This window comes from Rattus norvegicus, chromosome X (genome assembly GCF_036323735.1).
Source record: "Rattus norvegicus strain BN/NHsdMcwi chromosome X, GRCr8, whole genome shotgun sequence".
Lineage (NCBI taxonomy): Eukaryota > Metazoa > Chordata > Mammalia > Rodentia > Muridae > Rattus > Rattus norvegicus.
The window spans coordinates 3,709,380-3,721,113 of NC_086039.1; the positions used below are offsets into that span (position 1 = coordinate 3,709,380).

The 11,734-nt window shown below is 44.2% G+C and overlaps 1 protein-coding gene across 1 annotated transcript; it reads left to right on the forward strand.

Moving 5' to 3' along the window:
- The first annotated feature begins 6,171 nt into the window (after positions 1-6,171).
- Cfp (complement factor properdin) lies at positions 6,172-11,734 on the forward strand. The gene is made up of 9 exons (NM_001106757.2): positions 6,172-6,254; positions 6,337-6,487; positions 7,857-8,032; positions 8,438-8,608; positions 8,732-8,923; positions 9,143-9,316; positions 9,556-9,747; positions 9,890-10,001; positions 11,507-11,734. Exons 1-9 carry the CDS (start codon positions 6,191-6,193, stop codon positions 11,670-11,672), a joined length of 1,398 nt encoding a protein of 465 aa, NP_001100227.1. The 5' UTR covers positions 6,172-6,190; the 3' UTR covers positions 11,673-11,734.

The window sequence follows — 11,734 nt, forward strand, 5'->3', positions numbered from 1 at the left end:
AAGACACTGATACAGACTGGTGATTGGTAACCAGTGTGGTGAGAGAAACTGAAAGGTTTTAGATTTGTGGGTGACAGGCCAGAATTGTGACCGAAAACATTTTTGTGCATGTGTACGCATGGTCTTGTGTGTGGTATGTTGTCCACTAGAACACTGTCCCCTCTTTTGAGACAGGGTCTCACCTTTGCCTAGACTTTACCAGTTGGTATATTCTGGCTGGCCATCAAACCCCAAGGATCCACCTGGTTCCACCTCCCAATTCTGGGATTATAAGCATGTTCCTCTATGCCTGGAATTTTTACCTGTATTATAGGAATCAAACAGATGACCTCATGCTTGTAAAACAAGTGTTTTATTGCCTAGGCCATTTCTCCAGTCCCATTTGTAGATGAGAAATAACAGTGTTTAGTAGCAAGCAACCCTCAGCATTTGAGGAATGGTTTGTGTGTGAAATTAAGTCATGGAAGTATATGTTTAAGAAGTTGATTGTGTGAGCCAGGTGGTGGTGGTGGCACATGCCTTTAATCTCAGTACTTGAGAAGTAGAAGCAAGTGGATCTCAGAGTTCAAGTCCACCCTGGTCTGTAGAGCAAGTTCCAGGATAGCCAGGGATACACAGAGAAACCTTGTCTCAGAAAAAAAAAATGGAGGAAGGAAGGGAGGAGGAGGAAGTTGTTGATTGTATGAGAGAAAATGATCATGAGTCCTAAGAAGTGACTGATAAGACATGGGTATAAGACTGTAAAATGATTCATAGAAACCACAGAAAAGATGGAGAAATGGATTGGCTGTGGCTGCTAAAGTCTAAAAGGCTGGTGTGTGTGTGTGTGTGTGTGTGTGTGTGTGTGTGTGTGTGTGTGTATGAGAGAGAGAGAGAGAGAGAGAGAGAGAGACAGAGACACAGAGACACAGAGAGAGACAGAGACTGAGACTGACTGAATATGTTACCCTGCTGCAACTAGTGGGTAGCAGCTGGTTTACAATTAACAATCACAGCTTCCCCACAGGTTCTGGTGAGACTGAGTTGCTGAAACACAAACCTGTCTTTGAGGAGAAAACAAGGACTGTTCACATGGGACCAGCAGTAGCAAGTACTCATAGTCAGCAATTGTGAGAGAGAAACTTGACAACCAAATGGTATCTGAGAAATATGTAAGTCTGTGAAACATTTCATAAAGCTGAATCAAACCACATGTATGGAAAACACATGAGACTGAGCCAATGAACTACTTACTGTATGGCCACAACCAGGGGATGTGAGAAACTTGGAGGGTATTAAGTGTACAGATGTATCCATGACAGCTGACTATAGGAGGAAAATGATGGTGTGGTTGATTGACCACTGATGTGCGAGACTGGTCACAGGAGACTTACTGCAATTGTGAATTAGTGGCCTCATATATCAGAAATGAACTGAAGGGAAATAATGGTGAGACTGAATAGGTTGGTGGGACAAGTGTCTGAGAAACTGTATATATGTGAAATTCTTTGCTGGCACAGTGGCTCATATCTCCAATTCCAGCACTCACAACGCTGAAGTAGGAGAATCACTATGCGTTCAAACCTAGCTTAGCTGCATAGTGAGTTTAAAAACCAGCCTAGGCTATAGAGTGAAAGCCTGTCTCAAAACACAACCCTGTGAATAAAGGAGTCAACATGATAAAAGGTGACTGAGAAGAAATTAATATGAGGAAGATGGTGTCTGAGGTAATGTGCTTTTGTGTGTTCAGGTGACAGTCTTCAGAGGAAACTGTAATGAACAGGCTATAAATAAAGAATTTGGGGGGATGTAACCTAAGTGGGTTTAAAGAGAAAGGAGAGAAGAAATGGTGATTGTATATGTATAAGAAACTTCATGGGACTTAGTGGTAATTACATTAGTGACTACATGTAAGAAAATGTTAGGCCAAAGGAAATAGTTCTATGATGGTGAGACTGTACAACTTGTGGTAAAACAGACCTAGTTAGAAAAAGTACTGTTGATAGTAACCCTGTGTGTGTGTGTGTGTGTGTGTGTGTGTGTGTGTCTGACTGTGACTGTATGTCTGTGTTTGACTATGACTCTTGGTAGACTAATGAAGCTGGGGATCCATGGCAGAGACAATGATAGTCTGAGCGAATGATGGTGACTGAGCCATTGTTATATAATCAAGCACATGTAACTATATATATAGCCAAATGTGGTTGTGCATGCCTGTAATCCTAGCACAGGGGAGGTAGAAGCAAGAGTATTAGGAGTTGAAGGTCATCTTTGGCTAGATAATAAATTCAGGGGCAATGTGTGCTACATAACCCTGTTATCTTAAAAAATGAACACAAAGTCACATGTAGGTCAGTTGAGATGACTCAGCAGTTAAGTGAACAAGCCACATAAACATGGAAACCTGTTTGCCATCGCCAGAACCTACATGTTGAAAGGAGAGAAGCCACCCTCAAAAGTTGTTCTCTGACCTAGTAAAATAAAAAGAGACCAGCAAGATGGCTCTGCGGGTAAAGGCACTTACTGACAAACCTGACAACCTGAGTCTAGTCCCTGGGACTCAAATGATTGGAGGAAAGAACCCACTCCTACAAACTTGTTTTCTTACACAAGTGCATGTGTGTGTGAGTGCGTGCGCGCACACACGGCGCAAACACACACACACACACACACACACACACACACACACACACACACACAGAGTAAATAAATAAATGTAATTTTTAACAAGTATGTGAGCCTGTTCCTAAGAGGCTATAGTAGAGACTATAGAAGACTAGAACTCTGTATATAGGTAATATACATGCATATATGACATGAGAATGTGATTGAAATTAAATGAAGCCATGTCTCAGAGATCACAGAATGGATGTGCCAGGACCTCCTCTCTTCTCTTTCTCCACAAGCCTCTCCAGCTGAGTCTCCTGAGTTAGTCTCCAATTCTCCAAAACTTGAAATGCTGGCCTTTACCCAGAACTCCTTCCTCATGCATTGTCTCTAGATAGCTTTATCTGGTCCTAGCACTTGAAATAGATGCTGCAAAGTGATGCCCACTTTTTTAAATATCCTCTTAGCACTTCCATATATTGATTGAGCAGATGTTTATTGTTTGTCTTCTGTTATCTCTTGCCTGTTTGTTGTCCTAAACACCTCATAGCTAACAAAATGAACAAAAGTTTCTGCCCTTCTCAATACTCAGGATTCTGAGGCAGCAGAGTTGCTAGGTGTGAGACTTGGGCTACACAGAAAGACCTTATTTTAAAACAACAGTTGTATTGAAGTCTGTCTGTGTATGTGTGTCTGTCTGTCTGTCTGTCTTTGTCTGTCTGTCTCAAGCCTGTAACCCCAGGTATTCAAGAGGGTAGCCATGAGTTCAAGGCCAACCTGAGCTAAATAGCAAGACCCTATTTCATCTCCCTTCCCGTTTTTTAATTAAAAAAAAAAAGACTTCCTTTGTTGGGTTGATACTCAGGGAAACTGACAGAACAGATAAGTAAATTCTATCAGGCAATAATAAATAAAACCAGACTCTCATTCTTTGTTTAAATAAGCAATCTGAAGTCATTTGAGTACCTTAGAAGTACGTGGGAAAAAAACTGTTGATACCCTTCATCCACAGGGGCTATGAGGATATATGCTGTGTAGGAACAAAAGAAATATCAATTCTAACATTAGTGAGGCAAAAGGTGATTGAATAATGCATTCAGAAAGAATTGCAGTCTAGTTTTTTACAAGATAATAGCACCCACAGCTATAGTCATGGAATCTTAACAAGATTCCTTTGTTCAATGCATACAGAGACAAATATACTCTCAGAGAACAAGGTACTTCTGTGGTGGATATTAACAGAATAATATTGTTTTAATAATAACAGGATAATAGTAACAAATTTTATCACCCCTACCCAAATCAAGTGCAGATTATTGAGGGACTTCTATTTTAATTCTGATCAACTTATTTTATCTTTTTTTTTTTTTCCGGAGCTGGGGACCGAACCCAGGGCCTTGCGGTTGCTAGGCAAGCACTCTACCTCTGAGCCAAATCCCCAACCCTTTTTTTTTAACTTATTTTATCTTAATTCAATTTGTAGACTGGTGCTCATCTGTGACTGCAAGAGAACAAGTGTCATCTTTCTTAAGCTCATTTTTGTGGATTATCAAGAGTGTTGTTTTTATTTATTTCTTTATTTTTGTGACCCTGGGAATCAAACCCAAGGTCCAGCTCATACTAGGTAGACAGTCTACCACTAAACTACATCCCCAGGGCACAAAGGTGCTGTTTTTACAGCAGATTCTACAGTTTCGCTCATTGAGGCTTGTTTTAAAAAAATTAAAAGCGGGTCTGTGGAGCTCAGATTTTCTTTGGGGAAAATGGGCTGAAGATGGATCAGTCACTAACACACTAACAGTGAAACAAGGCACTGTAAATTTTCTAGATATGACCCACCAAAAAAACTAAAAAGGGACCAGGGACCAAAATAGTGGTTCTCAAAACGTTCTTCCAAACAATATCAGTGTCTCCTGGGAATTTGTTAGACATCTGTTAATTTGTTAACCACACCTGCTGAATGAGCAACAGGTAGGATCCAACAATATGCAGTTGGATCAAGAAGCCCTATTAGTGATTCTTGTGTGTCCTAAGGCTAGAGAGTATTGGCACCCAAGAGGGGTCACAGGAGACCTTTGTGAAAAATTTTTACTGCTAGTTTCCCCTTGTAGAGTAAGTCCTTCAGAGGCAGTGATTTTTTTTCTGTCTCGTTAGAGAGCCATGTAATGCTGAGAACACTCAGTAGGTGCTCAATAACTGTTGAACAAACCAGTTTACTAAACACAGCCAGGCTGTGTAGCCAAGGATAGCCTTGAATTTCTGATCCTCTTGCCTCTACACTCCCCCACCCAAGTTGCTAATTTAAATGGTGCTAAGGAACAAACCAAGGGTTTCGTTAATGCTATGCTATCACTCTACCAACTGAGCTACACCTCTAACCTTTAAAAGGTTTTATTACATTTATTTAATTGAGGCGCTGCACATATGAGCCACAGCGCACATGTCAGAGGACAACTTGAGGAAGTCAGTTCTCTCCTTTATCCATGTGAGCCCTAGGAATTAAACCCAGGTCAACAAGTTTTGCAGCAAGCACCTTAACTGAGCATTCTCACCTCTACCCTGCCCCTTTTTAAATTTTATTTTTCAGACAGAATCCCACAAAAATCAGCCAGGGTAGCCTTGAACTCACACTGTAGCCTTGAACTTTCTTTCTGCTTGTTTCAACCTCCAAAGCAGCTAAGACTATAGGACTATACCTTTCAGGGTCCTGCTTGTGGGCACATTTTACAATAAAGGAAACAGGCTCAGAAGAGAATATTATCTGCCCTGGGTACTCTAATAGACTATGGCCCAGCTCTTTGTCTTTTCTCTATCCCTGTAGACTCTAAGGGTTTCTTCAGATGCACCCTCACACACCCTAGGCAATGTGTATGCCTGAACCTCCCCTATTCTGAATCGCTTCCCACACAATGCCACTTCCCTTTTTCACTTCCCTTGCATTGACCTCCCACACATACATGCTGACCACAGGAACCTCACTTTTAGGAAAGGGTTAGGCTTTCAAAATGGTAGTTAAAGTAGCTGCCCTGATGCCTTCTCCTTGACAGACTGACAAGGGCTTCCTTCATTTCACCCTTCTTCAGAAGCCCCATGAAATTGACCACTATAGTCAAGATTATATGAGCCACCCAAGGTGTTACTTGCCTGTTCAAGGCCAGCCTGGTGTACAAAGCAAATTTCAGGTGTGGCTATGTTGCAAAACCTTATCTCAAAAAAAAAAAAAAAAAAAGGAAAACCAAAGCTGAGAATTTAAAGTGACTTGCCAAGCCAAAGTTGACACACACCTAGGTGGTTATTGCTTCAGACTTTCAGGCTCCAGTGCCCTTTAGTGAGAATTTGTCTCCAAAGCATTGACTGAAAACTAAGATTTCTGGGTGGCGTGGGGTATTAGGTGACAAAGACTGAGTGACCAAGCAGGATCAAGGGTGACTCAGGAAATGGAGAGGGGAGAAAAGAGGAGGTAGAGTGCTCAAGGAAGAGGTCAGAGTTAAGGGGCCATACCCTCCCAGTTCCTCCTGCCCTGGGTTCCTCTTTCCAGAGCAGGTCAGTCCAGACAAAACCAAAGCCTCCTCTCTGTGAGGAGTGCAGAAACATAGTGTTCACAATGCCCGTTGGAATGCAAGCCCCTCAGTGGCTCCTGCTCCTATTGCTTATCCTGCCAACCACAGGTAAGTGGATAAGGGCCCACATGTCCTCCCAGGGATGTCCAGGCCGACCATACTCCTGATTGCCCATTCCTCTCCTCTGAAGGCTCAGACCCTGTGCTCTGCTTCACCCAGTATGAGGAGCCCTCTGGCAGGTGCAAAGGCCTACTTGGAAGAGACATCAGGGTGGAAGATTGCTGTCTCAACACTGCCTATGCCTTCCAGGAACATGATGGGGGCCTCTGTCAGTCATGCAGGTTTGGAGGAACCTAGGCTGAGCCCTATAATATAAAACTATACTCTCTGCCCTGGAGCTTCTAAGAGTGCCCCTCCCCCCACAAGCCCTCCTTATAACCATAGCTCAGGGTTTAAAAATCTTGGCACTGTTGCTTGGAGCTCTTTGTTGGGGGTATGAGCTCTTAGCTGTGCACTGTTTAGTAGTTTATAACATACCTGACCTTTTCCTAAATGTTTTTAATAACTCTCTGCACCGATTAATAGTGGGAATAGGGGTGTCTTTGTGCTTGGGACACTTCCTCCTCCTGGGTTGCTTCATCTAGCCTTGATATAAGGATTTGTGCCTGGTCTTAATTACATCTTCTTATGCCATGTTTGGTTGCTATCCCTGGAAAGCCTACATTTTTCTGAAGGGGAAGAGGAGGAATGGATCTGTGGAAGAAAGGAGGTTATGGTGAGGGGTACTGGGAGGAATGAAGAGAAGGAAAACTACAGTTAGGCTGTATTGTATGAGAGAAGATTTTTTTTAAATAACTGAATCCAGACACTGTGAAACGTCCCTTAGGAGAGACAAAATTAACCCTGATTTAAAAGTACTTTAAAAGTCAGGACTTCCTGTAAACATTGTGGGTGGAGTGCAACTTAGATATTTTTGATGGTGGCTTCATTCTCCTAACTTACAACAGATCATATTTGAATGCTTATCATATATAAAAGCATCATAGAAATGGAGGACTTTAGGGAAATTCTGAGGGCAATGCCAAATCTTTAATTCTGATGATTGTGCAATTCTTTTGTGGCAATTTGATCTCTGAAAGCACCATGAATCTCCTAATTATGACTTCCAGTTTACGTATGTTGAGCCTTACTATACTATAGATATATTTTATGACTGCTTACTATATATTCCAGATAACATTGTAAAGATGATGGGTTTGAAGATCTTGGAGAGCAGCTCTGGACCATTTATCATGCTAACAGTTCATGTCTCTTTAACACTGGCATGTACATACCCATATTAGCATGCAAACCCAGTCAGTCCTGTGCAGAAGCAAAGTGTATCGCTAGGATGTTTCTGAAGGAACTTCTGAACTTCTGTTTACTAAGTACTTCCTCTCTGCCTGATACTCTACAGGGTAGTGACCTATTGAGTTCCTGGCAGAAGTTCTGGGTTTTTTAGTCCTTAAATTTGCTTACTGTACATCTTCTGGCTTTGACCCTGGGGGGTTTCCAGGGCCCTTGCTATGAAGCGAAATGAAATTTATCATATATTTCCTGTATATTTACTTCTTCATGTTCAATCACCCACCATCCCTAAGTGGTAAGTCGGCTCTCAATGATGTATCCTGTCACTTCATACCAGGAGAGAACATAGGCTCCTCTTCACAGGTCCCCACAATGGTCAGCATGGTCCTCATGGGGGCCCTGCTCAGTTACATGCTCTGAGGGGTCCCAGCTGCGACACAGGCGCTGTGTGGGTAGGGGTGGACAGTGCTCTGAGAAGGCGGCTCCTGGAACTCTTGAGTGGCAGCTACAGGCCTGTGAGGATCAGCTATGCTGTCCAGGTAAGGAAGATGAGCAATGTGGACATGGACACAGCCCCCCCCTCCCCCCCCCGCTCCAGAAGAATCAGTATAGAGGCCCTGAGGACAGACCTTGTATGGCTTTAAGGGGAATGGAGGAGGCTAAGATTGCTGAAGGAGGATTTTCAAAAGTGAAGACATTGGCTTTAGTCTGAATGGTTTGGTTTATGGGATGGGGAGGAATTCGCTTTGACTGAATTTGGGAAGAGGGCAGGCCAAATGTGGAGCAGAGGGAAGAGTATGAAGGCTACCATAGTCCAGATGAGCAGTACTGCCAGGCCAGGTATAGGGAAAAGACATAGGACAGGATAAGATGATGTGGGACATACATGAAAGGAAGGAATCCTAGGTTGCCATCCCCACTTCCTTCTCTTTTTTCTTCCACAGAGATGGGTGGCTGGTCTGAGTGGGGACCCTGGGGGCCTTGCTCTGTCACCTGCTCCAAAGGAACCCAGACCCGTCAACGACTATGTGATAATCCTGCTCCTAAGTGTGGAGGCCATTGCCCCGGAGAGGCCCAGCAATCACAGGCCTGTGACACTCAGAAGATCTGCCCCAGTGAGTAAGAGTAGCAGGACATAGAAGGGATATCTAGAATGTTGGGCTACAGCCAGAAACTGCCAGGGAGAAAAGACTTTTATGCATGCTTGACCAGAGCTCATCCTTCTACTCTGACCACAGCACATGGGGCCTGGGCATCCTGGGGCCCCTGGAGCGCCTGCTCAGGATCATGCCTTGGCGGAGCTCAAGAACCTAAGGAGACACGAAGCCGCTCATGTTCTGCACCAGCACCTTCACACCAACCCCCTGGGAAGCCCTGCTCAGGAACAGCCTATGAGCATCGGGGCTGTAGTGGCCTACCACCTTGCCCAGGTATGCAGGGATGAGGCCATTGGCATGTAGCTAGTGGGGCTTTGGATTTCTGGCAAAGATGGTGTGCCATTTGAGGGAATGGAATTTCTTGTACCATGTGATGAGAAGCCTATCATCTGCAGACAATTTGCCTCAATGTCTAGAGGTGACATGGAAGGAAACTAGGGAGTATGCATGATTACAGTGGCTTTATTTTAACTTTCTTTCCTACTCCAACAGTGGCTGGTGGCTGGGGACCATGGGGCCCTTCAAGTCCCTGCCCGGTGACTTGTGGCCTGGGCCAGACCCTAGAACGACGGACATGTGATCACCCTGTACCCCGTCATGGGGGCCCCTTTTGTGCTGGTGATGCCACTCGGAAACACGTCTGTAACACAGCCATGCCTTGCCCTGGTTAGCAAGTCAAGAGGCACCATGCCCATGCCTAAGCCCCCTGCCCATCACTGCTGCCCACTTCTTGCTGCCAAAACCTTGTTCCTGCATGATTCTCCTCTTCCTGCCCCCATACCCTGGTTCACCTCTCTGCCTTCATCCCTACATCTGTTCACTCCCACTCCCTCCCAAAGCCTTCTTCAGTCCTTCCCCTGAAGCTCTTTACTGGCTACAAACCCTCTTACTCCTTGCCTCTACAGTAAATGGAGAGTGGGAGGCCTGGGGAAAATGGAGTCACTGCAGCCGTGTGAGAATGAAGTCCATCAGCTGTGATGAAATCCCAGGCCAGCAGTCACGTTCAAGGAGCTGTGGTGGCCGCAAATTTGATGGGCAGCCATGTACTGGGAAACTCCAAGATATTCGACACTGCTATGACATCCATAACTGTGTCTGTGAGTGACCCACAGGCAGCACAGTGAGAGTGGACAACCATGTAGTAGCTATGCTGGGTACCCTATGCCCCTTCAGTCTCCTTTTCTCATTGAGACCTCCAGTTTTGACTATATGACATTCTACTACCCATTGCCATTGCAGTGAAAGGTTCATGGTCACAGTGGAGTACCTGGGGTCTGTGCACACCACCATGTGGACCCAACCCCACCCGTGTCCGTCAGCGACTCTGCACACCTTTGCTCCCCAAGTACTCGTGAGTTGGGGAACATTGTGTTTCTAGGAGGGGGTCATGATGCTGAAGGATATGAGGGGAATTGGTTATACTGAACTGGAGCTTAGCCCCTGGATCAAAAGTGCCTACCTTGCCAGTGCCATCTCCTACCTTAGAGAAGAGGAGAGAAACAAAAGAAAGAGGAGAAGCAATTAGGGAAGACTTCACAGCCTCAGTTTCTAATGCAGCCACCTAGCTGGACTCCCATGCACACAATCCTTCATGTGGCCTTCTCACTGACCTCTTAGCATACTTTTGAGTTACTCAGTCATCCATGCCCTCCATTTATCCACTCCACATTTCACTACCTTGAAGTACTCCAAGGCCTTTCTAGCAACACTCACTAAAAAAGAACCCAAATCTATGGGTAGAAGGTACCCAGGTGAGTTGTGATAAAATGCATATAAAAATGACAGGTGAGTAGCAATGAGACTTGCACTACCCTCTGGACCTAGAAAACTAATTAGGCCTTTCTGGAGAAGCCTTCCTGACATCCAGATAGTGAGCAGGTTCTAGACAGAGCTGATTAGCCACCTTCAGTGTTTACTGGACACCACAGTGGCCCAGGAGTTAGAAAGGGTTAAGTTACCCATCCCTTCTTACACCACATAAATAAGGTTAAATGGTCTTTTTCCAGCTGTTAAGTGGCCTATCACTGGGATAGGATTTTCCAGATGTGGGGGATCAGACTGGTTCCTGAAGTTAGGAACCAGTTTTTAATTTCCTAAGTTTCCCACATAGTTAGAGGCTGTGTGGAAAAAGACCAATTGAGAGAGTCTGGGTGAAAATGAATAGTGAGCTTGCCTACAAGGAGAAATCTTACTGGAAAAAACCTTCCTGGATATAAGGTTCTATTTGTGTAAAGTGAGGAGGGACAAAGAAAAGAGAAAGGAAAAGGAAGAAGAGAGGAGTAGTGGCTTGAGATAGGCATTTAACATGAGTATGAGGAAAGAAAAAGGGTTTAGAGGTAAAAATATTCCTCTTATTGCCATTTTGTAGATTAGGGAAAACTGAGGCACAGGGGATCATCTTTCCTATTTCTTTATCAGAAATGACCCAATATCACAGTTAGACATAGAGTTAAATGCACAGTGAGATGTTAATTCAGGTGTAATGGTACAAACCTATAATCCTAACTGCTTAAAAGGCTGGAGCCAAAAGGACCATGTTTAAGACTTTTCTAGATTACAGAATGAGTTCAAGGTTAGCCTGGGTAAAAGAGGGAAAGGGTCAGTAGAACCTAAAAAACAAACAAATAAACAGAATGCTATGCTATGGGAGCATGGAGGAACATTTGCCTAGCAAGTACAAAGTCCTAGGTTTTGTCTCTAATACCACAAAAAAATTGATGAGACTTGCCTGTAATTCCCACATTTGGGAAGCTGAGGCAGGGATATCATTGAGTTTGAGATTAAAAAAACAGTTTTTTTCAATACATTTTTGCCTTACCTGAGCTTTTCTCCTCCATTGCTTTCCCAACACCCCAGGCCTACAGTTTCCATGGTTGAAGGTCAGGGTGAGAAGAATGTTACCTTCTGGGGGATCCCACGGCCACTGTGTGAGGTGCTACAGGGGCAGAAGCTGGTGGTGGAAGAGAAACGGCCATGTCTACATGTGCCTTCCTGCAGAGATCCAGAAGAGAAGAAACCCTAAAATCCCTTGCCTCCATTCTGACCCCCTGACCTTCTAAACCTCAATAAACCAGCCTTTCTAGA

Bases quoted from the DNA above. Each gene is read 5' to 3' on its own strand.
- Cfp (NM_001106757.2), top strand. From the start codon at position 6,191: ATGCCCGTTGGAATGCAAGCCCCTCAGTGGCTCCTGCTCCTATTGCTT. The intron at 6,488-7,856 runs GTTTGGAGGAAC...TCCTCTTCACAG, and splicing joins GGCCTCTGTCAGTCATGCAG to GTCCCCACAATGGTCAGCAT. The intron at 9,748-9,889 runs GTGAGTGACCCA...TTGCCATTGCAG, and splicing joins TGACATCCATAACTGTGTCT to TGAAAGGTTCATGGTCACAG.